This window comes from Manduca sexta, chromosome 3, assembly GCF_014839805.1.
Source record: "Manduca sexta isolate Smith_Timp_Sample1 chromosome 3, JHU_Msex_v1.0, whole genome shotgun sequence".
Classification (NCBI taxonomy): Eukaryota; Metazoa; Arthropoda; class Insecta; order Lepidoptera; family Sphingidae; genus Manduca; species Manduca sexta.
In genome coordinates this window covers 3381011-3408401 of record NC_051117.1, presented here as the reverse complement: position 1 = coordinate 3408401, position 27391 = coordinate 3381011, and the positions used below count along the sequence as shown (strand labels likewise).

The 27391-nt window shown below is 43.4% G+C and overlaps 2 protein-coding genes across 16 annotated transcripts; one reads left to right on the top strand and one right to left on the bottom strand.

The window, feature by feature from the left end:
• On the top strand, positions 1-27391 carry LOC115441243 (epidermal growth factor receptor kinase substrate 8-like protein 1). 9 transcript variants are annotated; one of them, XM_037439958.1, is made up of 18 exons: positions 232-1628; positions 1954-1985; positions 9104-9412; positions 9628-9698; positions 9777-10006; positions 16897-16999; positions 17856-18218; positions 18472-18659; positions 20487-20579; positions 20679-20870; positions 21054-21166; positions 21334-21455; positions 21737-21880; positions 22024-22072; positions 23904-24005; positions 24348-24472; positions 24736-24924; positions 26000-27391. In XM_037439958.1, exons 3-18 carry the CDS (start codon positions 9178-9180, stop codon positions 26069-26071), a joined length of 2391 nt encoding a protein of 796 aa, XP_037295855.1. In that variant the 5' UTR covers positions 232-1628; positions 1954-1985; positions 9104-9177; the 3' UTR covers positions 26072-27391. The 9 variants fall into 9 exon arrangements, with proteins under 9 accessions (XP_037295881.1, XP_037295858.1, XP_037295863.1 ...); XM_037439961.1 differs by lacking the exons at positions 232-1628; positions 1954-1985 and adding an exon at positions 2-141 and having other exon boundaries at positions 21057-21166; XM_037439966.1 differs by lacking the exons at positions 232-1628; positions 1954-1985 and adding an exon at positions 2-141 and having other exon boundaries at positions 22024-22063.
• On the bottom strand, positions 10817-16923 carry LOC119189674. 7 transcript variants are annotated; one of them, XR_005112537.1, is made up of 3 exons: positions 16113-16878; positions 13969-14109; positions 11383-11904 (listed from the first exon to the last, which is right to left on the bottom strand). XR_005112537.1 is itself a non-coding variant. In XM_037439994.1 (3 exons), exons 1-2 carry the CDS (start codon positions 15664-15666, stop codon positions 12724-12726), a joined length of 1806 nt encoding a protein of 601 aa, XP_037295891.1. In that variant the 5' UTR covers positions 15667-15789; the 3' UTR covers positions 11383-11904; positions 12719-12723. The 7 variants fall into 7 exon arrangements, 3 of the variants coding, with proteins under 3 accessions (XP_037295891.1, XP_037295886.1, XP_037295894.1); XR_005112531.1 differs by lacking the exon at positions 13969-14109 and adding an exon at positions 12719-12831; XM_037439994.1 differs by lacking the exon at positions 16113-16878 and adding an exon at positions 12719-12831 and having other exon boundaries at positions 13969-15789.

Below are 27391 nucleotides of genomic sequence, written 5' to 3'. Positions count from 1 at the left end.
CCGCCGCGGCCTCCAGTACTCCAGTGCGCACCGGATCGCCGTGGTGACGCGAGCTATCGCCGTGAGTGTACTGTGTGCTTGTGTACGGACGCGAGGACTGCACGAGTGACGAGTGTTCTGGATGCCGGCGCCGGTCAAAGGGTGAGTAGAGCGAGGAAGGTGGTCGGCGCTGAGCCCGTACGTTGACACGTCACGGAAGCGGCGCGGGCGCACGCCGTGAGGAATGGGGCCGCGTCGCTTTCCCGCACGCTGCGTGTGTGTGTGTGTGTCACGTCTGAAAGTTAGAATCCACTCCTGCCAGCTCTATAAACGCTGATGTGTTAGACAGACGCGAGCCTGTGTTTTATAGAGTAAAACGATAGTTTGACATATCGATGGGGCGCGAGAGGTCGCCGCGACGACAGCGGCAGTTCCGGTCGGCCAGTTCGGCAATCCTTGTCGGCGGCTGCATAGCAGTGGCGAAGGTGTGCAAAGGGCTGAGTTGCGAGCCGAACGCACAGATGGCGCTGGTTGTTGCTGCAAATATACACACACGGAGCCACCGGTCGTTGCTCCGCTCGCCGTGCGCCGATAACGCTAAGCATGGACAGCGCAGGCCCGCCACCTGTACCTACTGTCATGTACATGGCATATTGCTTGCTGCCCAATGTATTAGACAATCGAAGCGAGTTGTTAGTTCCAGCGTAACTTACAAGCCTCCGCATCTCAGAGCGTTAAACTCGCAAAGCAATACTGGTCTGCAGTAGGCGAGCACTTCACTATGTTGACCGCGCACGCCGTTGAGCGAGAGTGAAACATCACAACCGGAACTATAATATTGTATCTGAAATAGTTCCACTAATGATGAAAGTATCAAAATGTATAACAATGTAAGCGTAGAGCTGCGCCTTGCTAGTTTTGTGGCAGCGACATTAGGGCCTTAGTGCGATAAATGAAACTTCCGGACCGTCAAACATAAATTTCCTATAATCACTCTCCAGCGTCCCCGTAATTCCTTCGAGCATTTTTAAGATTTGGCACTTAGACACGGTTCGACTAGTGATGTTCGTCTTGTTTGTGCGACACTCTGTATTAACAGAAATCAATCGAATTACTGTGCGTTATATAAAACATAACATCTGATGTGATGCAGTAGTTTGTAATTCAAATTTGTCCGTATTGTTACTGTTTACGGCTATACGTGGCGTTTACATCACGCGAGCGACGTCTCGGCTTTTACTTGTACATAATAAAAATGCAATGCGGAAATAACAACAATCACATCATGACACCGTTATCTATTTCTAAGTGAGATAGTCACTTGGTTGAGTAAATTCTGCTCGCGTCAGGTTAACGGTACCACTTCCGCGCACATCCAGGATTTCCGCAAGCTGCGGTACGTCCCGGGCCGACGCGGCGCGGGGCGGTCCGGCGAGCTCCTGCGCACGTCCGCCGCGCTATCTTATCTGCATCGCTTTACTACTCACAATATTATTTCATTAGAAATTCCGGCTTATCGACTGGCACTAAACAAAGAACCGACGGGGCAATTAATTGCGAAGTAACCGATCCATGCGCATCGTGCCTCTGCACCCTTTGTGTTGTGTCTGAACCGTGCACCGCGTCACCGAGACACCTGTATCCACAGCGAGCTGTTAGGCGACCGATCCTGACTGTCTTTCTTATTTAAAAGAAATTACAATGTCCACGAGGTCACAGGTTTAATTAGAAAAATTAAACTGTTACAATTTTTACACAAATCCTGACTTCCTCATTTCTTATATAATGGTGACTGCTTAAAAAGCGAGTACCACTCGTCGCGAGGCCAATAACTAACTGATTAAATTAAATAGAATTAAGTATATCGGAAAAAATCACAACTCAGCATTATTGCAATGGAATATTACAAAAGCAATGCGATGCGAACACAAATGCTGAGGTTTCAATCATTGCATATAAGGCAGGAGTCTAACAGAGCGTCACGGCCAGCGCCTGCCACCGTTAAGGTAATCCCTGTCGAGGATCAACTAGTTATTTTTACGCACAGAGATCCGCCGCGCAACACTTAGATTTGAAATATATTGTGCCGGGTATATTTTATTTTTATTTATTTATTTAGTATTGCAAACTGAGTTCACAATGATAATTTACAACTATATCACACATTCATAATAAACAAAAAATAATTGCAACTCTGGTTCTATGCAACCACAACATGAGCCACATAGCAATTACACAAAAGCAAAATAAAACCGAGTGTAGTATTCTTACATCTATAACTAACGATCTTAATTAAAAATTCATTTTTAATATTTTATTAATAAAGTATTTTTGTAACTCATCCCTTGCATCGTGACATTAAGTGGATATTTCCTTCCAGAACATTCGGTATGTCGTGCAATAAATAAATTGTAACTTGTATAGCATAAAGGGTGTAACCTTGAACCATGTAATATAAAAATGCTTTATTTTGGCACTTGTTTAAGTGCAGTATCCCCTTCTCCTCGCACCCTCCCACGCCTACCAGGACCTATCCCGAGTACTCGTATTGTCCCACGACTCGGCTATACAGCTTTATGCGCGTCGGTGATAGCTGAGAGTGACGGACGAGATCAAGTGGAATATAGAATAGAACTACGCTATTGTATCAGGCTTCAGTGAAACGGCTAATATGTATGTATTCAGGATCTGTTAATACGTACTATTGACTTTATCAGAATGTGATTTGTGATAAGGTTGTAGATAATATAAAATTGAAATAATTATTATCATATTTTACCCATTAACACGAGGAAAACAATTCGACATTAAATCATTAAATATTTGCTATTAGACCTTAATTATAACCTCAGAGGTTTATATATATATATTACCATTTTACATTTGCTAGATGAAGTGATTCGCTCCGATTGCATGGTATCAAAAATAATTCAGGTACAATTCCCCGGTCCAAAAGTTTATGAGCAATAATTTGCGATAAAAATGTGCAATTTGTTCGTTATTTGAATTTTTGTTTCATATGGCGGCGAGGCAGTCTATTTATTCAACTATTTCTTTGAACCCTTCCAATTAGCTTACTACATATAATGCCAGATACTAAGGTACAACTGCTATAAGTTGTTTGTTTACACGATACTAAGGTACAAGCTGGCTGCAAGCGACATTAATGGATTCTATGAAAATATCATATATGATTCTAAGCAACGCGATATTGCGGCGTGCGGCCGCAGCGTACGACTTCGGTCGACTGATAGAATCCGTACTGAAATAGAATTATCAATCTTAATATTACAGAATAATACAGATTCTTGAGAACTATTGAAATAACAAATACTTCGTAGCTTTTTTTAATGCTTCTAAAGAGTTTTCAGATGAAATATCACTTTGGAATTGGTTAAAGAGTTAAAATTACGTCATCTTTAAATGTAATTTTTCACAATGTCACATCAATGAAATTTTAATGGACAGCTTATAATTCTGACGTAACTATAGAGACCTACAGCCGCGGCATGTGCACCTTGCAGTCTACCTCGTAATAGAAAAGGCCGCGACGGTTGCAGGCTGCAGAGCGACTTGTGGCTGTGGTTTGCGACTTTATTCGCACTCGTAATGTACGAGACATTGAGCCTCATACATATAACATTTCTGCAATGATTGAGTGCCGCCTACATGAATGGTAATCTGGCACTAAGTTGTGACAGGTGTGACTTCACAGCCGCAGCTTCGGTATTGTTTGTGAGTGGGACTCATTAACATTATATTATGTAAATACAGCACACGTCGCGTCACTCCCGCGGCGAGGCAACGCTGGTGCGGGCGCGGTGTGTGCTCAGGCGCTTTCTCCTCCGGAGGGGTCAGGAGGAGGAGGGAGGAGGATTGTCACTATTTATGCTACCGGTTGTTGAGTATCTGGTGTGGAAGTGTTTAATATGGTCATACCACAACAGAACTTGACAAATCCTTAACATTCTGCATTACTAGAAAAAAGAGTATGAGTATGTATCGCTTAGTGCTAAATTATACTGCATTAAGTATGTAGTTGTCGCCGCCATGTCAAGTCGGTTCTCGGTGGGCGACAAACATCAACATGTCCCATGTCGCTCTCCCGGCGCGCCCCCTGTAAAAGACATCAACGCGCTTGTTCCTTGCTCACTATCCAGACAATCTTACGGCACGGCTTTTTTCTTATCGTGTGTGTGTCATTAAAACGCGACACATATTATGCAAAACGATTCTTAAAATTAAAATTAATCACAATAACTTTGATATACTATTAAATAAATAAATGTACATACACACGACTACCTGACCCGCACTAACATCCACGAACACTGAAGGTCTCATCATAAAAAAAACAGGTAACAAACCATGCAGTATTTTGTCTTTATTGCTCTCTTAATATAATCATTTAACTTGAGGACGAAAATAATGAAGCACTGACTAGTCAGATTATAGATCAATGGTTAGTCATTGGTTTTAAATTTTACAATGATTTATTTTATTGTATAGGTACTGTGGAATGTGTTAATTCCATAATGGAACGTGTTTATAATATGTATATGTGGTGTGTGGGGTCGCGGTGGTCCCTCGCGGCTGTGTGTGTGTGTGTGTGTGTGTGCGAGCCGCTCACCTTCGGAGATATCTTTATGCTTATTAATACAAACACTTACTTTACATCACGCCCGTGCATCCGTAGCGTAAGATAAAACGATATTAGTTAAACTAAATTAGTGAAAAAAAAACAATAGAACGCTCCTGTTAGAAATCTAATCTAGACCTTCATGAGTAGCCTCCTTAAATTGCCACTTTAATAATCGATAAAAAAAAGTCTTGAAATATGAAAAAGAAAAATACATATAAAATATAATTGATAACAGAAAAAAGAATGAATAGTATCTATTTTAACGTAGATAATGTCATGTTATTAACATAGATTTTTTGAATAAATCGCATCGGCATGTATTAATATAATATTGACTAGAGAATGCTCCGCGCACTCGTCGGGTTAAATTTGTTGGCCTCCCGCTGCTTTCCTCGCTAGTTCCTCACCCACGACTCGATGCGCATTGTGGGAGTACATCAGCATTGCATTGTGGTGATTATAATGAAATATGAAGTGACTCACTCGCTATTTGCTTACCCTCTGCTATATAATAATCTTCCGTAAAGAGTGTCGTTTCTGCCTTCTGCATGGCGTCTCAAAGCTGGAGTACCAGATGGCCACATCCGCGGGCCACAGCGCGGCGGTGCGTGCCGGCCGGAGCGCGGCCGCGACGAGTCCGGTTCGATGCTGTGACGTCACATGTGAGCGGAATTTTTATTGCTAATCTTTATTCAATGCGATATCAACATTCCTCGGCTTTATCTGTCACACTGACTCACCTTGCGATATACACACAGACACACACACGCACGAGCGCGCGTAGATAAAGCACAGCGGACAGTTGTTTGGACGCTATTCGTCACTGTTATGGCACGATAAGTGATTGTGCATGATGTTAATATACATTTCACAAACTCACGCATTTACGCTTTAAGCGATAGACAGAGGCGCATACCACTGTACTCATTGTTTGACGACTCATCTTAACTTATAACATTTTATGTCAGGAACAAACTTAACTGTGTATCGAAAACGATTGCTTATCCCGAAAAAGTTATTCGATATAGTAATCGACCCGATATCCAACGAGTTCACGACCCAAATATGGTATCACTAGACTAATCCAATAATTATTGCAGGTCAGTTTCCAAATCCAACTGCAGTTTTCCTGGAGTTGCGTGAGCTGTCTGTATTGAAAAGAACACTTGGTTTATCTAAATAATATTTGAATTGCACGATAGCCTAGTTGGAACGACCTGTCGAGATGTAGGTCCGCTGTTTCAAAACCCGAAATTTAGGTATGTATACAGCAAAGACTCCAGAGCGACGTGACACGCGCTAACGCGTGTTAGCGTATATAATTTGTAGCGCTTTATTATAATATATAATTACATTGTTTTATATTTAACATGTTGTACGTTGTTTTGTATTTTATGAAATAATATCGAGGAAGTTATATTGTGTTACTTTTCACCACCTCATGCAGTAACCCCAGAATGTTAATATATTTGGGTGTTTATGTTTCAATATATTTGGCGCCAATAAGTGTGAATTACTTATTTTATATCAATATTATTACAACTAATTCCAAAGTAATTATAATTATTTAGTTCATTGAAGAAAAAATTTACAGTTCAATGACCCTAAAATCCCACCAACAATTTGGCGTATGTAATATTTTAGAACAGATGATTTCATTAAACAAATCACACTCTCTTAATTACCAGGAAAGCACGTGTGTAGAATAATATATATATATATATATATATATACTATATTTCGAAAGGTGTTTGCATTTGCAAATACAATTTAAGCAATTATATATATTTACTGTTTAGCCAAGCAGTAGTAGGTATACCATCTCCTCGAAGGGTTAAACACAGACGTCAGTTGATTCATATTCTCAACAAATCCTTTACGACGACGTCACTCAGCTAACCGTGCATTATCCTTCAAACTAAACGTGTGTGCATAAATTCATCTTTATCAGTTGAAGATAACTACTTAAAATTCAGTTGCAAAATTTCATCTGTACATACATAATTATTACTATAAATATTATTTTATCATAGTACAAAGATCTTCACAAACTAACAATCTTCAGTCAAACCATTGTAATAAGTAGTAATTTTATTTTAAGAATAGTATAAGATGCACGCTATTTTATCTGTGGGAGCGGGTAGCAGATGTCACTGCCACGTGAACTATTGAAGTACTTGTATGAGTTAGTGTTATCTGAGCACAAGCGGCGGATCGGCGTCGGCGAGATCTGTCGCTGAGCACCACAACACCGCGCCACGCCTTTTATATTGCGTTGTTCGCCTTACTCCATGCTTTAAATATTATTACTGGTGTTATAGTTTTGGGTATCGTGATGTGTAGGTTGAACTTCCAGATGTTTTTTCATTCATATTTCACAATATCTCTAAGTAATATTTTGAAGATCTACTGTATTTGAATTTTAACAGATATAAATTTTGATAGGTCTGGTGGCAAGTGTGTCGCAAATAATATTATTGTTTTGAACAATTAGAACCTGTAATGCACACAGTCCGTCAGCTGTCGCAACAGCGCGCGCGGCCGCCACAGTCGCTAACTGCTTATATTGGCGCGATAAACACGAGTGCTTGCGTTCTGCGCATAGGACGCTCGTGCACTAGGCCCGAGACCGTCTCCACGCCCTTGGAAAGTGGATAGTCTTGCCTTTTAGTTATTGTAACCAAATTGTTTTTTTTATTTAATGAAGAAGCGGGTCACGTAAAGATAAGTTATTTGAAGATCTATGAAACTAAGGAATAGTGAGTGTGTTGATGTTCTTTGAGCACAGGTCACACGGGTTGACGTAGTACAATAAAGTGAGCCTCGTTTACTATTTCAATCAAAGTGCATTCAGATTTGTGCCTGATTTCGGTTTTTGTTAATCTTCTATAATTTTATTGTCTACTATAATGTGGCAAATATGCAACCCAGTAAAGATGTTTCGTATGTTACAGTTCAGAGCCCTCTTAACAGCGATTGGTGGTGAAATTTACCACCACCGTTGAAGGCGGTGGGTCCAGACCGCGCAACCGTCGCGCACACGCACGCGCTCGGTCATTGTCGGGTACCATCGGGCACGTCGCCAGCGGCGGGTCACGAACGATTTTCACTGCGCGGAGAAATCGCCCACTCTCCCGAATAGAAACCGAACGTGGCACGTGTGTGGAGAGAGGGCGCGCGCACGTGCCAGCGCGTCCGTTATGTATGTCGAGCCGGCGCGTCCTGGGGCTCCGGAGCGGCCGGCGCGCAGTGAGAGCGACCGCGGCAACTGTACATCATGCAGGGAAATGTATTGTGCTGACGCAATACTTGCCCACGTCGGGTACCTCACGTACAGTTACTTAAACAAACGATCGTGTGGAACCGGTCGCCGCAATGGATGTTAAATGATATTTGACTAATTGGAAGGGTGGAACGCCTTTAGGGAAAGTGTCGCACATAATATATTAATACAAGCTATAAATACGGGTAAAAATGATGACAGGGGCAATAAATCAATTTGTAATTCAAATCTGAGTTCAAGATATACCTACCTACCTCTAGAAAAACCATCTCCTCCCCGATATAGTGTGGCGTGCTGTTAGTATATAGTATATATAGTATCTGATATAAATCAGCAGATATTTTTGAACTTTTATCCATGAGACTTTTTAACTGGTATCAAAAAAAGTAGGAGATTCTCAATTTGGCTATATTTTTTTTTATGTTTGTTACCTCAGAACTTTTGACTGGGTAAACCGATTTTAAAGGTTCTTTTTTATTTGAAAGCTGGTGCTTCCCGTGTTGTCAACGTATACTGAGTTTTACTAACACAAAAAAACAATTTTTTTAATATTTTTAATAAAAAAAATATACCGGCTTCAAAAACCTCTAAAAACTAAAACATAATTTAACATTACCTATAACCTGGTTATCGACTTTGAAGTCGGTGCCTAACAGAAATTAGACATTAGTTATTAAAATTGCTGGTGAAGCTAGATAAATACATGAACAAATGTACGGAAACAATGTTCAATTTTTATTAGACACTAATTCCAAAATTGGTAACCAGTATATAGGTAATGTTATCTATTATTTTTTGGATTTTTGAGGCGGTATAATTTTTAAGATTTCTTTTTTCTTTCAACTTGGAATTAAAAATTTTAAGATATGCCTAATAATTATTGTTCGACCTCAGTCCACAAAAAGTAGTTTGTGGCTTGATACAGCAAAATCGTCCTCCTTTGTATTAAGTGACTAGTATCCCGTGATAATAAATGTTGAATATATTTTCAAAAATGCTTCTGGTATATTTTGTCGTAGTCATAGTTAATTATTGTGAAGTCCTGTCTACATAGTATCCTCCCAGTATGATATAACTGGCAATAAAATTGACTATAGATTTCACCTACGTAAAGACTTTCTCCCAAAATCATATTACCTACTTATAATTGTGGTCATATGTATTTGGTAATTTGACGCTATAACGTAATATTGTTGCAGGCGAGTCATTGACACGTGAGATCCTAAGGACACGTAGTGATGCGTGCGTGCAAATAGTTGGGGCAGCGGGATCGATGGCGATGCGCTCGGGCGGCGGCAGCGCGGGGCGCTCGCGCGCGGACGCGCAGCGCGCCCTCGATGAGTTCGACGAGCTGGCAGGACTGCGGAGCGATGCGCCCGCGCCTCCAGGGCATGACCGCGCGCTTTACGTGCTGGAGCACCTCGCCACTTTCACCGTGACCAGGGAGACCGGCATCGTGTACCCTGCCGACGGCATGCGACGGTTACTGCAACTAGAAAAGACCAATGGTACGCCACTTCATTTCATTTATTACCAATTTTTACATTAGAGATAAGGGCCAAAAAGCGTCATAAATAAAATTATACCAAGAACATAATGACTGCAGTATTATCTTTTAAGAATGGATAACTAGACTTGCAGTCTACCAAGCTCTCCAGCACGTGTCTATAAGACAGGAATCACTATGTAACACCATTGAAAAATAACTAAATATTATTTGCAGGAATCTGGAGCCAGAAGATGCAGCTGTGCCTGGAGGGGCAGTGGGTGCTGGTGATGGACTACGAGACCGGCGTGAGTACGAGTTTGTGCTGCTAGAGTCGTCACTATGTGCTATCCGGCGCCACGGTCTGATATGTTTCGTGTATACAGTCGATAATGGAGCGGTTCCCGGCGTCGTGGGTGCACTCGCCGACGGCGTTCACGTCGCCAGAGCCGGCTGAGCTGTACAACAACGTGCTGGCGTTCGTGGTGGGCGCGCCGGCGCACGAGCCGCCCGCCGCGGGGGGCACCGTGGGACACGCGCCGCGTCGCGAGTTGCACATCTTCCAGTGCCATGACGTCAGTGCGCAGGCGCTCGTAGAAGAACTTAACGCGCTTAAGTAAGTTCCTCATCAAGCTATTGACGCCCGTGTTGTTACGATAATTTAAATATAAAAATATTTTGCGAACCTGTCATGGTAGTGGTTGCCAAAGCAGCTTACGCTATTACTTCCTGTGACCATGAGTGATTAAAATGTTAATCGTCGCGAGCTACCATGAGCTTATAAAGGCTGTATGTTAAAGCAAGTTATACTTCTTAGCGTGTTATATATTATAGATACTTATGCGTTATCGGCGCGGAGAGCGAACGGCTATTATAATCTTATCATGTCCCGGCATGAGATGAGTCGCTCTCGACTGTGCCTCTGATGCAGTGTGTCCCCGACATGTACGTGCGGCACCTGTTCGCACCGCCCGTCTCCGCTTACACGTGGTGTGTGACCCTTGACTCCTGACATCTGATGTTGGGGAATGATAGTTCGTCTTGAAAATAAAGTTTATTTGAATTTGAATTTATAAAAATTGTGCATTGTGTTCGTGACCGTTGTTGGCTGCCAAAGAGACGCTGCGACGGGGGTTCCCGGCCGATCCTCACACCCGACGCGCCGACGCTCCGTTTTATTGGCCATCACCGGTCCGCCAATCTTGTGTGCGCGTCGGTTCAACTGATGCCCGCGAAGCGACGGTGATTCGTTGTTTTAAACTGCCGCGTCGACTGCAAGGTCGTCGGTGCGGCCCGTTGATCGCCGTGTCACGGCGCAGCCCGCCGTGTGGCAGAATAGCGGGCCGCATAGAGCTTATTAAATTACGGCGCCAACATGCCCCCGCCTTGGAAGGACCCTCTTCCAATGTTGAGTCCTGCAGGGGCATATTGTAGAGAACGAGCGCCGTACAATTCCTGACGCGGTCTTTATGACGGCTGTCCTGCTCACGCCGTCTTTGCCTGGAACAGTATACAAAATCCGCCCGAAACTCCATTTGAGGGGCGGAATGTTATCTTGTTTTAAAAGACAAGTGTGTTAGGTTTCAAGTCGGGTTTCTTCGTTTTCCATTTAGTTCGAATTTGCATTTCCGAAATGTATTCACGCACCCATCGTGCCCAGAAATGTTGCCGAGTTTTTCGATTCGTTGATAACGGTTGAGATTCAATGTCGGAGTATCTATGTAATCTGCCACAGCTGGTGCGGTGACTGGTCGTCCAATCAAAAAATGGCCAGGACTCAACGGCTCAAAGTCGGATGGGTCTGAGGACATTGGACTTAAAGGACGAGAATTAAGGATTGCTTCAATTTGTGATAATAATGTGGTTAACTCTTCGAAAGTTAAATGCGAATTGCCTAATGATCGCAGCAGGTGATGTTTGCATGACTTCACACCAGCCTCCCAGAGGCCACCAAAATGGGGTGAATATGGAGGAATAAATTTAAAATTAATATTTTGAGTAGTTGCGTATTCAACGATATCAGCTGAGCAGGTTGATATGAATTTAGTGAATTCTGTCATTAAACCTACAAAATTTCTACCATTGTCTGAGTATATATCAGAGGGCTTACCCCGACGTGAAATGAATCGTTTTAAAGCTAATAAATAAGCGTCTGTGGAAAGGTCACTGACCAGCTCTAGATGAACAGCCCGAGTTACAAAACAAACAAACAGACATATGTAACCCTTGATAAGCTTAGCACCCCTACCTTTCCGATTCAATATAAGAACTGGCCCAGCATAATCAACACCGCAGCGCAAAATGGAAAACTGGGTGTGATTCTATCCTTTGGCAGATTGCCCATTATAGGAGTCAGTGTTTTACCTCTAAATCTACGACAGGTGACACATTCATGTACAATTTTCCTTGCCAGGTTTCTGCCTGCAACCGGCCAGTGTGAATCACGCACGTTGTACAGAAGTGCCTGCGGCCCTGCATGCTTCAACCGTTGATGCTCAAAGCGAAACAAAAGCACTGTAAACCAATGTTTGGAAGAAATTAAAATAGGATGTTTTTTATCATACATAAACTCAAGCGAGTTGGCTAAACGACCACCTACTCGCAGTATCTTGTTTTCATCAACGAACAAGTTTAAATTTGACAAATTGCCTTTTATCCTGTTTACATTATTTGTGTTGGTATTAAATTTCGAAGTAAGTTCAGTACCAAATGATTCTAATTGCGATAATCGAGCTAGCATTAATTCAGAGTTTCTTAGTTCGGCGACAGAGATGGCGCCACTGAGACGATTGTTCTTGTGGCGTGTATTGAATATAAAACGAAGTACATAGGCAGCAGCACGTCTCATACGATTGTATTGTGAAAATCTAGAGAAAGGAAACAGAGACTGTGGTAATTTCACATTGGCATTTAATGAAATTGTTGCTTTTGATTTAAGCTCTGGTAAATTTTCACTCTGACATAATTGAGAATTATTATATTCATAATTATTATCCATGTTAGGCTCACTTAAAAATGATGGACCATGCAACCAATGGTTAGAAGTTAAATTCTCAATTCGCGTTCCGCGAGAAACTATGTCGGCAGGATTGTCCGTGGTACGAACATGACGCCATGGATGTTCCTTTGTAATTTCATGAATTTCAGCAACTCTATTTTGAACAAATGTCTTTAATAAATTAGGGGTCATACGCAACCATCCTAATACTATTGTGGAGTCACACCAAAATACTACATTTCGAAATTCGGTGTGTAATGACTCGCGTACCTTGTCATAAAGTCTAGCCCCGAGTAAGGCCCCACACAATTCTAGTCTAGGTATACTCACTGGTTTTAAAGGAGCAACCTTGCTTTTAGAACATAATAAATTGCATGATACAGTTGAATCGGTGTTGACGGTGCGTACATAGACACATGCGCCGTATGCCGCTTCTGAAGCGTCTGTAAATATATGCAATTCAATATAACTGGGATTAGAACTTACTACATGTCGTGGTATCTTTATGGTGTTTAGCATAGGCAAAGAATTAGCAAACCTATGCCATACTTGAATAACATCATTGGGTAACTCGTCATCCCAATCTAACTTTAGTAACCATAATTTCTGAAGCATTATCTTGGCAGTAATAATCAACGGGCTAAGTAGGCCTAGTGGATCAAAAATTTGTGATATTATGGATATAATGTAGCGCTTTGTAATCTTTTGCTCAGTGTTAATATAATGTGAATTAAAATAGAACTCATCACTTGAGTTATGCCAACCTATATCTAAGGTTTTTGCATTGACATTTTCGCCTAATGTTAATGATTTCAAATGACTTGATAAGTCTAAATCTACTTCTGTTGTATTGCAATCAAAATTGTACATCCACTTGCGTAGTGGAAAACAACCAGACTTTAGTAGCTTAGAAATTGCCAAACAATTATTTAACAAAGTTTCTTTGTTATCATGTCCCGTGATCATGTCGTCTACATAAAAATCCTGATTTTGACGCGCTTAATTTCAGGATCTTTACTTTCGCATGCGAGCTGCTTTAGACATCTACAGCTAAGAAACGGCGCGGACGCGGTTCCGTAAGTGACTGTATTTAAACGATAAATGCTTAACGGCTCTGATGAATGATTTCGCCATAAAATAAGTTGCAGGTCGCGTTGATCGTTATCAACTAAACACTGCCGGTACATTTTCTCGACATCTGCGCAAGCAACGTACTTGTGTTGTCGAAAACGTATTAAAATGGATACTAAATCTCCCTGAATGGGTGGTCCTACCATTTGCAAGTCATTCAGTGAGATGCCGGTGCTGGAAGGACAACTGGCATCAAATACTACACGCAGCTTAGTGGTGGTACTGTGTTCGCGTAATACGCCGTGATGCGGCATGAAATAATGATCATTTCCGTATTTCTCTACACGAGTCATGTGCCCTAGACTAATGTATTCGTTTATGAATTCTGTGTACAATTTTTTGTAATTAGGATCGCGCTCTAAACGTTTTTCTAATGATAAAAAACGTTTCTTAGCTGTGCAAAATGTTTCGCCTAACTTGTCAGCTGATAATTTTAAAGGAATACGTACAGAGAACCTTCCATCATCACCACGCGTTGTAGTTTTGACGTAAAGCTCCTCGCACGCACGTTCCTCTGGAGTAAACTTATCAGCACCTGACCTGGGAAGCTCCTCCAGCTCCCAAAATTGTCTTAAATGTGTTTCAATAGACTGTGAAAAGTTACAATTTATGTGATTATTTTGTAAATAATTTTTTATTGGGCCTGATATAATCCAGCCTAGATGTGTGTCTTGTAAGATGGGACCGCTGGACAATCTTATCCTATCAGTTTTTAATAGGTCCCAGAATAAGTCTGCGCCTAACAATAAGTCTATCTTGTGACATTTATAGAATTCTGGATTGGCCAACTGAATATTGTTGGGTATGTCAATAGACCGTGCACATGTAATTGCTGGTAGTGTAGATGTAATGTTGGGCAAAACAAAACATTGTATTTGTGTGGAGAATTGATGATTGTGTGATTTGAATTTTATTTGACAGGACTGTGTTGAGTGTATCACCGAGTTCCCAACTCCTCTAATTTCTTGAGTGGACTGTATTAATGGTATATTAAGTTTGTTGCATAAAGATTGTGTGATGAAAGAGCGCTGACTGCCACTATCGAGTAAGGCATACGCTTTATAGTAAATGTTTTGTGAATCAGCTACACTTATTTCTGCTATTGACAGCAAAACTGGTTGGTTGCTGGATGAATATGTAGTGTGTTTATCATATTCAATGTGTGCCTTGTTGGCTTGTATTGTTTGTATAGAATTGTCAGTATTGTGTGTGTCTGTAACTTGTGAAAATGTGGCAGCAGGTTGCTTTAAATGATTGGAAACAGATTGTGTAGACTCATCGCTATTGTGTACTAGTGTGTTGTGTTTCTTGTTGCATAGCCTACATGACCCAAGTTTGCAGTTGTTGACAGTGTGCCCAGAGCGCAGACAGTTAATACATAAATTGTTTTTCTTAATTAATGACAACTTTGATTCTAAATTTAAATTATGAAATTTTTGGCAAGAATAAATAGGATGATTAGAGTTGCATGCTAAACAAAGTTTCTTGTGTTGATTATAACTGCAATACTGCTGCGGCTTGGTGTTTGTAACATGAGCATGAATTTTATTGTTATTGTGCATAATAACTTTATAATTGCTCTGCTTACCATGAGAAAGCTGTAATGATTCTAACATGTCTGCTCTGTTTTGTAAGAAATTAATTAAATCTTGAATATTTAATTTTGAGTCACTTTTACTAGACAATAAATCTCCTTTTTTCTGCTCCCACTCACGTTCAGTGGTTAGGTCAAGCTTAGAAACAATTAAATATATTAATAGAGTATCCCAGTGTTCTGTGGGCTCACCTAATATGCTTAAAGCACGTAAATTTTTGAGAACATTGTCAATGAGTGCTTTAATTAAGACGGGTGACTCTTTATTCAATACATTCATAGTAAATAGTGATTTTACATGACTCTGTGTAAGTAACCTGCTATTGTTAAATCGGTTCAATAGTAACTCCCAGGCAACATTGTAGTTGTCACTAGAAAACTGTACTGAATTGATAACTAATGCTGCACTGCCCTTTAATGATGATCTAAGATAATGGAACTTTTGAATGTCGCTAATATCTTTGGAACTGTGAACTAGAGACACGAATGTATCGCGGTACTCGAGCCAGTCCTCACATGAACCATCAAAGGCAGGCGTGCGAATTGTGGGCATTTTGATGTGTGAGTTTGTGTGCTTGGTATTGTTACCCTCGTCATGATTAATAATGGGTTCACTTTTAAAATTGTACGCACATTCGGCTATAGCTACGGTATTGTAATAAATGTCTTCAAATGACTCCCCTAAGTGTTAGCTGTTCATCTATGTCTGATTCAGGTGCACATTCCTCTATCCTAGACTGAACAGAGTTGAATTCACAAAATAAGTTCGCGGCACCTTGAATACGCAACTTTAGGTCCTCGCGCTTTTGATCCGTTAATGCGACACTTGAGTCTAATGAGTTTACGAATTTAGTGAATTTAGTCAACCTGCCCTTTAGAACACCACGCTTTCTAATGAGTTCCCGGGGTATGGCGTCATAAGTATCAGTAGATTTTTGGGGTGATTCACCGGACAATACCATTGTGGCGGCCTAAGTAAGGATAATGCAAAGTTCTTACAGTGAGCGAGTTGATAATTCCTGGTTGCGTCTCACGATGCGCACTCGTAGCTCAGCAAACACACCGCGTCTCGAGCTGCCTCGCGATGTGTACGCGTAGTTCAGCAAACACACCGCGCCTCGAGCTGCTGCTGCGATCACTCGGCAACCCGAACCCGGAAATACCGCTGGAATCAATTTATTGTTGCGATTAGTATGAAGCAAAACTGATCGGGTATAGGTGATGGGATGGGTGGCCGGCCGTATGTATGGCTGTGAAGGTGATCGGGCTGCTCGATGACGGCTTTTTGATACTTGGCAGTCTTGACTCTTGAATTGTTCGGCTCGACGACGGTTCTAGCGATTAATAATGTTCGGCTCGAAGGTCCAGCATGTTGGGGAATGATAGTTCGTCTTGAAAATAAAGTTTATTTGAATTTGAATTTATAAAAATTGTGCATTGTGTTCGTGACCGTTGTTGGCTGCCAAAGAGACGCTGCGACGGGGGTTCCCGGCCGATCCTCACACCCGACGCGCCGACGCTCCGTTTTATTGGCCATCACCGGTCCGCCAATCTTGTGTGCGCGTCGGTTCAACTGATGCCCGCGAAGCGACGGTGATTCGTTGTTTTAAACTGCCGCGTCGACTGCAAGGTCGTCGGTGCGGCCCGTTGATCGCCGTGTCACGGCGCAGCCCGCCGTGTGGCAGAATAGCGGGCCGCATAGAGCTTATTAAATTACGGCGCCAACATCTGACGTGTGACGTGTGGCGTGAGCTGTGTGTGTAACGTGTGGTGTTGTGTGCAGGGGCGTGAGCCGCGACGGGGAAGCAGACTCCGGCCGCGAGTTCGTCATCGAGCGCGAGCGCGAGCGGGAGCGCGAGAACGAGCCCGAGCGACCGCGCCGACAGGTCAGTCTACTCTGTGTGAGCTTATTAACCACCAACTCACATTGGATATGCCGAGAACAACGAAATAGGTAATACACATCAATCATGCAAAGTCTATCCGAGTGGTTGGCCGTGTCTCTTGAACATCAGCACCCACCATGGCATCATGTACCTAGAATTCATTAATTGTTCGAATTCAACTCATTAGCAAATATTTATGCGATGAGGCCATCGCCATGACACGGTTCAAACTTGTTTCCAGAAATATCCGATATTGATCTGCGCCGATACATATCAGTAGCGTTATCGAGAAGATAGCGAGACCTTGTACTACACTCGACACTGGACTCACCGTTTAATACTACTTCGCGAATAAGCGAGACACAACGACTTTACGATGTAGAATTGAACATTTTTGAGAGTCTCAACGAAAAGTGATCAGAGAATTGACCGTGGCGAAGCGAGAAACTAACCAAAGGGTGACTATCAAGCTGTGCGGGGCGGGACGGTATAAACGCCGCCGCGGCAGATTACGCGCGATAGGTGTAGCATGCTGATGGTGCGGGTCGGTGAGGGCGGGGGGGGGGGGGGCAGGACTGTATCGCGCGGCACGCGGCCGCAGTCGCGCATCAACGGCCGACGCAGTGGCATGGCGCGAATGTACCATACTTACACGCGGCAGCAGTGGGACGCTGTGCTCGTGGTTAGTGCCCCCCACTCACCCTGCGCCGCTTCTGCGGGAACTCTGTTTTGCACTCCCATATCTTTTGAGTTCGCATTATGTGGTCGTTGATTTTAAACTCTTAAACAATTCATTTAGAATTTTCATTCATGAAGTGTGAGTGTAAAAGTTGACGAAGATGGTATATTTCTGCAGCAAATGTCGGCGCAGTTGGGTCGCGAGCGGTCCGGTGGCTCGGCCGGCGAGCGGGATGACGCCTCGTCGACGGGCTCCGAGCGACTCTACGAGCAAGACATCGCGATCCTCAATAGATGTTTCGACGACATCGAGAAGTTCATCGCGCGGCTGCAGCACGCAGCAGCCGCCTCCCGTGAGCTGGAGCGGCGTCGGCGGTCGCGCGGTGGCAAGCGTGCTGCTGCAGGAGAGGGCATGCTCGCGCTGCGCACGCGCCCGCCGCCCGAGCGAGACTTCGTCGACGTGCTGCAGAAGTTCAAGCTATCGTTTAACCTGCTGGCGAGGCTGCGTGCGCATATACATGACCCCAACGCACCCGAGCTGGTAACATATCCACTACACATACACAAAATCCGCGTAATAAAAAAAACTAAATCAAAACAAAAAATAAAATCTACTGCTAATTTAATTTAGCAAAATATCTGCAAGTGGGCCGACAAATTAACCAAATGCCAATAATCATAGAAAGTCGAGTACAGCAAAGCTACGGTTTCCAATTTTTCGTAATAGTGTGTCAATTATGAACGTAACGTTTATTCGGGCTACATTCACATATGGTGCGTGTTCATGTCCGCAGGTGCACTTCCTGTTCACGCCGCTGGCGCTGATCGTGGACGCGGCGCAGGACGCGGCGGACGGGCGGCTGGCGGCGCGCGTGGTGCAGCCGCTGCTCACGCGCGAGGCGCTCAACCTGCTCGCCAACTGCGTCACCAGCAAGGAGACCGAGCTGTGGCACTCCCTCGGAGATGCCTGGCTTATACCTAGGTCAGTCGAGCTCCGCGACTTATTAGGCTTCCACTATAAATCATGCCTAACTTTGCGTAACTGGTCAAAACTTAATAATTCGCTATTTTTTAAGTGTACCTGCAGTCAGAGTAGTGAAATTTTAATACAAAATAATCTCTAACAAGGAAGGTTATCTTTAATGAAGGTTGACTATGCACCGATGACTTCCTTTGCTTTCATATGAATGGTAATGATGCAAATAATCAAGTGAGCCTCTCGCTCACATGGCGCCCTTCTACTAATAAAGGTAGTATTGCCTCCCCGATGATCCCGTCATTAGCCACATGCCATATTTTGAAAGCATTATTCAGCGTCAGTACATAAAGTGTTTACTCGACGGCACAGAAGCGCTGAAGAGCTATATCGGTAGTGGTATCGGCGCGCTATCTGCTCGTATCTTTATGTTCTGTGAATCGGTCGAATAATCCGCGTTCATCATTCAAATTAGTATATTTACGTTAATCCGTAGCTTACGTCGTAAACCCAACGATAACAACCGACGACCCTCCGTTATCACCGATTGTGCGCGATACTGAGAGAACGAAAACACATTCTCAGCGTGATCGACCTCTACGCCCGGTCTCCTACGGTTCATTGTTGTCGCCGGATCATGTGTTATTCCGTGCTAATACTATGGATATGGCTTAAAGCAATCATTTACATACCTTTTCAGCGTGAAGCAAAATATTAATACGCTGTAAACAATTGCTATTTAAATTATTTTAATGGTTCCCACATAACTGGGCCCTTATTCTGTATGATAGTGTAAGCGCGTAACGCGGCCGTGTCATGTTATCTTCGAGAAATGTGTGTGGAATGGTATTCTGTAAGCCAAATTTCTGTAGTCCTAAACATGATGCGTTGTGTTACGTGCTTGTTACACACTGTCAAAATAACGTGCGGGATAGAGAATAAGGCGCCAGTAAAGATAATTTTAAAATGAGATGAACGAAGTAACCTGATCTTTTTTTGAAGTCGATAAAAGACCATCAAGGCATCATGCAGTATCGATTCTTGGGAAGTTATTAATTACATTTTATCAAAAGTTCATTTATTCACACCAATAAATAACTCATCAAGTAGTTATTTCGATAATGTTATCTGTAGCATTCGACACGAACGTGCAATGTAAATGCAGCGGGTCTCCCCCTGCGATACCTACAGAGCATTTCGGAAGGACAACTTACAAGTGCTTCTAACTTTCAGTATACTTCAAAATTGAAACCTATGGAGTGAAAACAAATATTATACTTTACTTTCGTAAAGACCACAGAGCACCAGTTTTTGTGCTCCAACATTTTGAATATAATAGAATTATATTGAATAGCACATGTATATTAATTGTAATTACTAGCGTGTTAGTTAATTACAGGTATGTGCAATGTGCATATTTGATTACAACATAATGTAATCACTACCCAACAGATAGGCAGCGACTTGACTGAGCCCGAAGTATTATAAGAATTTAAGGACGATGGGAACCGTTTAGCAAAACTCGTTTGTTTAAAAAATACAATCAATCTGCAACTGGGTCAATTAGTGACCTCGGATCAATAACAAAAAAATATATCAGTTTTTGTGATCAGCCGATTAACAATCTATGAATCCATGTACTACATTACAAATAAATTAATATGTAATCCATCATAGGGAAGGATTTATACCTGAATCATCTAATGACTGTGTGTGATAGTGAAATATGGTGCGCTTACTAAATGCAAACTGCAGGTCAACTGAGCTATACCGTCCGCAAGTATAAGAATTTAACTAACAGAGATGACCGACACAAGCACGTCCTCGTTACAGAGAGCAATGGAAGACGACGATCCCGCCGTACCAGCCGGTGTTCATGGACGGCTGGACGCCCGACTACCAGGTGGATGACCAGCCTTTGCGCAGGTGCGTGTCTACCACTGGTTGTTGCTTTTTATGTGTTTTTGTTGAGTTAGTGTGTGTTGTGTTGTCCGCTAACGCTTTGTGTGCGCGTGCGTGGGGCAGGTCGTCGCCACGGCGGAGCGACGCGGGGCGCGCGGGCGCCGAGCTCCGCGAGCGAGTGGAGCGCGTGGAGCGAGGTGAGCGCGGTGAGCGCGGTGAGCGCGGCGAGCGAGAGGAGAGCGCCGCGCCGCCCTACGGGTACGAGCGCGACGAACGCGACGATCTGTACGGCGATCAGTACGCGCCCTACCCCAGGTAAATGCCGCTTGTGTCGCACCGTGTGCTACTCGCATCTTTAGAGAAAGTAACCTAAAGACACCACAGACGGAGTTATTGACTGGCTACATGCGCTATCAGGAACAAACGTGTGGTGTTTTGTTGGCTCATTAATCCGTTTTACCGCTCGTGCTCGCACACACTAATGGCTCGGTTTGGCAGCAGGAGCAACATGCGTGGCGCGCCGGCGCGCGAGGACTCGGAGTCGGCGGCCTCATCTCCAGACCGCGAGCCGCCGTACCGGGCCGCCGACCGCGCCGCAGACAGAGACGACGGTGAGCCAACACGCAAGCTATACTTACCTACACAGCAATTGATCACCTCTAGAAACATTAATTGCGACTTGGGGCAAAACTAAGTGCGCACAAGTTACCTACATAAACAGAACATAAATAGAACAGGTTATAATGTGTGATTATAATGTTTGTTGTGTGATGAGCAGAGCTAGGCGAGGCGTGGGCGCGCGGCGTGGCGGCGCGCGGCGGCCGCGTGGTGCGCGTCACCTACCCGCGCACCGCCAACAACGACAAGGAGCTCACCGTCGTGCGCGGAGAGTACCTCGAGGTGACCACTTACTACCGACTTCTTTCTATTATAATAAAATTATAATTATTCTTTCTTAATACTATGTACTAGAATGTAATATTGCCACTTTGGTGCAATACAAGTTGATAACTAGCGATAGGGTCTACACTATGATGTTAATATTGTCATGAATAGCACGGGCCAGAGCGACCGATGGGATTTACCGCTTTAAAATACAGCGTTGGCGCTTTTCCTTGTTCCTTTGCTCTAGAGTGTTAATATTGTGTGATGAGTGGTACAGTGTTGCGTGTGTGTCGCAGGTGCTGGACGACTCGCGCAAGTGGTGGAAGGCGCGCAACCGGCGCGGTGTGACGGCGCACGTGCCGCACACCATCGTGGCGCCCGCCTTCTCTCCGCCCGCCTCGCCGCACCTATACCCCAACCCCATCTACACACACTACCAGGTTAGCTATCAGCACACCGTCACTGCTCAGATTCTAGGCTCTGGCTCTACAGTGTCTCTGTGCGCAGAACAATTTTCTAATGATTTAATACAAGTATAAAGCAATAACATCTTGCTATACTGAGAGATAATATGTTTTTTCAGGAGGGCGGCGGCCGAGGCTCTGGCGGCAGCAGTCCCACCGGTATAGCGGGTAGGAGCGGCGGCGGTGGAGGAGGCGGAGGCGGCGGCGGCGGCAGCGGGGCGGGGGGCGCCGCCGCCGACTGGGTGCGCCGCGAGCGCCTCGGCAAGAAGGGCGAGTTCCGATACTTCTAGCGTCGCTTCCCAACCGCAGCTGACTCGCGGGCGCGGCGCTTTCCCACGTGTCCCCACACTCTTCCAACCCTCCTCCCTGACACCCCACCGCGCCGCGCCCGAACCAAAGTGCTCGAGAACGCTCTCACGTCCACCTTTAGTCATATTTATTGGAGTTGTACTAGATACGTATTTATTCGGGCCGCGTCTCCCCGTATGCAGACACTGTCAGGCGACGCTAGTGTCGGACGAGCTCTTATTGCTCGCTTGTGTGGTGTCGTGTGCTCTGTCGCTGTTGTCTAATAACCGTCCAAATTGTGTTTCCGATTGTACGCACACTGAGAGAGGCGACTCTATCCTCGACTTTATCGGCGAATTGTTACGCCGAAACTTCCGTGCAAGCTTTAAATAGTGAACTAGACGAGAGTACAGCGCTCGTCGTCTCGTGCGAACTTTCATACGCTGTGAGATTATATTAATTAACGTGTTTGTATAAAGTGTAGAACACGACTTGTAACAGCGTGTACAGACGCGGCGTTTTTGTAGCGAGTAAGAGCTCGTGTTGTACGCGATTGTCCGACGGCACTCAAACCTGTACGTGCTCGTGGAAGCTGCTGTAAGTTCGTGTATATTATGTTAACAATAACAATACATCAACTAATGTACTCCAACTGCACATGTATACACTCGCATAGCACGAGATTACTTACGCGCTACATTTACAGCCAATCTGTACCGCGGTTTATATACACGCGATGCCTGCTTGTGTATTCACGCAAGCACACATGCGTCTATATAGTGTTAACTATTGTAAATGATACAAATGTGGGTATACTACAACAAATGTATTAATATATTGTATGGAAGCGGGCGCGCCGCCCCGTCCCGGCGCGGTCGGCGCGGCGCGACCGCTCCGCTGCGTGTTGCTACGTGTTTGTATTTACTGTTTTGTACACTAATTAAAGTATTTTATACACAAACGGTGTTGGTCTGTTTGTCTCCCCCCCCCCCCCACCACAACCCTGTCGTCTCCCTTTTTCCCTGTCGTCGCAGTGCTATGCAGCTGCGCACGCGGCACCGGGCGGATGTGCCGCCAGCGCTGCGCCGCTACACCGCCCTGTCTCCATGTGAGTGTGTGTAACGCTTCGCTTATCAACATTTTGTGTGGGTGTGTGCGTTTGGTTAGTTTGTCTGTGTATACCGGGTACGACAAGCGCGTTTAGAAACTAATACGCCTATACGCTCGTATTTATCTATACATGTTCACCCGAAGGCGCGCCATAAGTCACGACTCTCTGTGAACCGAGATCTTCATGTGTCGCTTATCAATATCAATTCATCTATTTTACTTGCGTACGTGCGTACACATCTAAAGGAGATCAAAATACGAGCTTGTACGCGCTAGAAATATTTTCAACCTGTAACCGCCGCAGTTCATTGTCATCGTTTTCTAGTACTCCGTATCCTTTCGCCAATAATAATGTGGTTTTGCTTGAATCATTCATGGGTTCAATAAACTCCGTTATATTCTATTGCTGGCCACATTGTGGTAAAAGTACGATGCCATCCCAGCAGGCATTAATTTTAATGGGTATATAGCTACACATATGGGCAATCATAAGGCATATTTTACCTGTGCGGCACTAGTAGTAAGCGATAATCTTTGAGTTCCGGTAGCGCCTGAGACACTAGAGCAGTCACTGCATACGTGTGTACGTTGTGCGTTACAGAGCGGCAGCCGTCGTCAGCGCCGCCACCCCCGCCGCCCCCACCACCGCCGCCGCCGCCGGTCGCCCCAGCGCCGGTGCCCTTCAAGTCCGACACCATGAAGTGTTAGTATACTTTATTCGATAACAGTGTAACTAATTTTCTTTTCACTACATCTCGTTCTACCAACAACCAATGACCCACAGCACTCTAACACGCACAAATTCCTACCACAAATAAACACACATTTCGCAGCAGTTTAACAGTGCGAAAGAATATGAAGCAACTTCTAATTACGTGATCATTAATTAGCTCGACGATAATGCTAACAATATACAAAAATAATATTACAATGTTGAAAAGCACGTGCCAGTAGCTTGTCTTGTGCCATGACAAAATTATGGCAATTGTTTGGGAAGAGTTTAGAGTGTGTGTGTCTGATGTGTATGTACTATGTGTGCGTGCAGCGAACAAGTCGATGGCGAGCACGAGCGGTGAGCTGCACGAAGAGATGAAGCTGGTGCTGTCGCAACTGCAGCAGCGCCGCAATAAGCTTGACATCAAGAAGACGCCCGACATCTTCATCGACCAGGTACGACTGGCGACCGCCACGTGAAGCAAATAGCAAGCCTACGTGGATGCTCATTCCGGCTATTTTTTTTCGGTAAAGTGAGATAAAAATGCTACTTGGAAATATCATCAGAAGACACTTAAGTGGCCTTTTTAGTCTTTTACACATCAAGGAGAGGTAATCCATTACTGAGGGTAGCGTACATGTTTTGTGTCAAACGCGGGGGAATTCTTTGTAGTGGATACCACGTCCGTAAGGCCTTCTAACTCGACACTGTGCTGCAGAAATCCAACCCGGACGAGGTGGTGGAGTGGCTGGAGGCGAAAGGGTTCAGCTCGACGGCACAGAAGCAGCTGCGAGTGCCAGGACACCAGCTGTTCGCTCTGTCGCGGTCGCAGCTGGAGCGCGTGCTCGGCGCCGACGAGGGCAAGCGTCTCTACAGCCAAGTCCTCGTGCAGAGGAACGTGTCTGGGGTGAGTGGCACACACGCATAATGATTAATAGAGCCGCGCCATTGCCAGCACGCTCGGAGTGATCACTGTCTTACAGAAAATCATCGAGATGTATCATCTGTGCTACAGCTCTTTGTCTTCTTTTCTCTTTTCAATGATCGGCAACGAACTGTTTGAGTTTTCTATAGTTTCGCCCACACACCTTCCTCGTTCTAACTTTTGTCTCACTACACCGCTACTGGCACCTGCTTTCTTCTCTATATTCTTTCCACTACTTCACATCACTAATAACACTTAACCATGTACTCTATACTAATTATACTGTACAGGGCGCATTTCTGAGATGGAGCAGTAGAGGCACATAACTTAACTATTGTAGCTGAAAGAAAACTTTCTTAGGAGACTGTCATAATTTTTCCAGACACTAAGATTTGCATTCACAAAATTTGAAAAAAGGTAAAGACAGCAAGAAAATGTTTGGCATCAAATTTTGTTTTTCATAAATTTCCCAATTTCTTGTCGACTGAACATATTTTTTTATAACTGAAAAATTTAATCTTGTCTTCAAGAATGATTGACAGTTTCTAAGAAAGTTTTCTTGTAGCTTCAGTGGTAAGTTAGCTGCCCTTACTGTCCCATATCAAAAAAGCACCATGTGCACTATTTCATATCATTATGTGTTTGATTATATAATTATATGCTTACATTATTTAATATATTTTTACTACGTTCCGAATTGCAGATTGTTTTAAAAAATTGTTGGTTACATGATGGTGGGTGATCACTAGGTAGTGTCCATAGCCCAAAACACGACCTGAGTTCGTAGGCACGTCGCCGATCTCTAAAAGGAGGGGTGGTTTAATATTTTTGATGGTATCTACTGGTATCTACTCGTGTATTTTACTAACAGCAGCAAGAAATACTATAAACCGGATCATTTTGGATTCAATGCCTAAGGTTTTATTAAATCAATTCATATAAAGGAAGAATGCTGTCTATTGGTGGTCTAAATTATTATTAGATGCTCATGGTGTTGACCCCCAGTCTGAATATTACCGTGATTTATGGTTAATGGTTGGCGTGTTGCAATTTACAGTACAAGACAACGTCAGCGTCGGAGTTGCAAAGTATCCTGCGCAAAGTGCGGGAGAAGGTGGAGGTGTCATGATCGCGTACCTCGACGACGAGGACGCTTCCTACTGCTGACGAGGGAGGGGGTGGCGAGGGACAGAGAGGGAAGAATGTACCTGTACAGCACTCAAACTATAACGAGATTTAACACAGAATCTAAAGATCAATGAAATCATAATCATCCCATTCCCATGCACATTGCACATACTGGTGATTCTTCGGCCAGTTTTACCTGTCAAGTTGAACTGATGTGTATAATAAAATTAATCACGTTCACAGACACACCCCTTGTACACGTTTTATCATGTATCATTAAATGTATATGAAGGAATATACAGGTGCATATAAAATTTGAAGATGTTTGGAACCACACCATTGGCTCGGAAAGTAAATGTACATATAATATGGTGGTGTAGATGTTCTTTGGAAACCACTGAAATAACAAATCAGAGTTAACGATGGGTCTTAGCATAGATACTTATCATAACGTACTAGAATATTGAATGAAACCACACGATACGTCCTAGCCTAGTGGTAAGTAATAACTTTTAGTGTTCTAGACTATACGGACCCTTCAAATGTTGAGGAAACCTCTTGTACATCGTCACTATTGCTTTAACATCTTTTCTACTTACATTATTATATAATTATTTTTTGTAGACACCATCCAAAGAGACTTAAAAAATTGATTTATCTAATATAAATAAAATCAAGTAGTGATACAACGAGATGATATTGTGTAGTCCCCCGGATTGTAGAGCGAAGTGCGTTTGATAGAGACAGAGAGTTCTCACATTTCAGTGTTGTCCGGAGAATATAGCTCCAGGTTGTGGTGACATTTATTGTTCAAACGTTATAAACACCCTGTAAGTGAGAGCAATGTACAATGAGTTATTATAATATCTAAGATATGTTATTTTTATATTGATTGTAGATAGTAAAATCTAAGGTCACGAGTGTCACTCGCGGCCGCTTTTTACAATTTCTCTCTAATATTATGCAAAGTAAAGCAATTAGTAAAGACAAGTTAACTAAAATTAAATCATCGTACAACTATATTGATATTATATTCATACTACTGACACCGAGTACTCACGACAAGGCACCAGGCACAGAATAACCAAGTCAACCTTATAGCGGGGGCATATTAAAGTCCCATTAATTTTACATAATTAACTCATATTTTAACTGAATGATATACCAGGCTCGTTAACCGAGGATTTTTCGCACCGTTTTCTAACTCCATGCACCTTTTACTGTTGATAATTCCTATGTCCGTAGTATAGCGATAACATTATGCTTAATTTATTATTGTATTATAACATTTTTATTAATAAATATTTTGTTCTTATTACAA

Bases quoted from the DNA above. Each gene is read 5' to 3' on its own strand.
- LOC119189674 (XM_037439989.1), bottom strand. From the start codon at position 15,666: ATGCCCACAATTCGCACGCCTGCCTTTGATGGTTCATGTGAGGACTGG. The intron at 12,832-13,968 runs GTACGTATTCCT...ATATATTTACAG, and splicing joins GTGATGATGGAAGGTTCTCT to ACGCTTCAGAAGCGGCATAC.
- LOC115441243 (XM_037439948.1), top strand. From the start codon at position 9,178: ATGGCGATGCGCTCGGGCGGCGGCAGCGCGGGGCGCTCGCGCGCGGAC. The intron at 10,007-16,896 runs GTAAGTTCCTCA...TGTTGTGTGCAG, and splicing joins GAAGAACTTAACGCGCTTAA to GGGCGTGAGCCGCGACGGGG. The intron at 17,000-17,855 runs GTCAGTCTACTC...ATATTTCTGCAG, and splicing joins CCGAGCGACCGCGCCGACAG to CAAATGTCGGCGCAGTTGGG.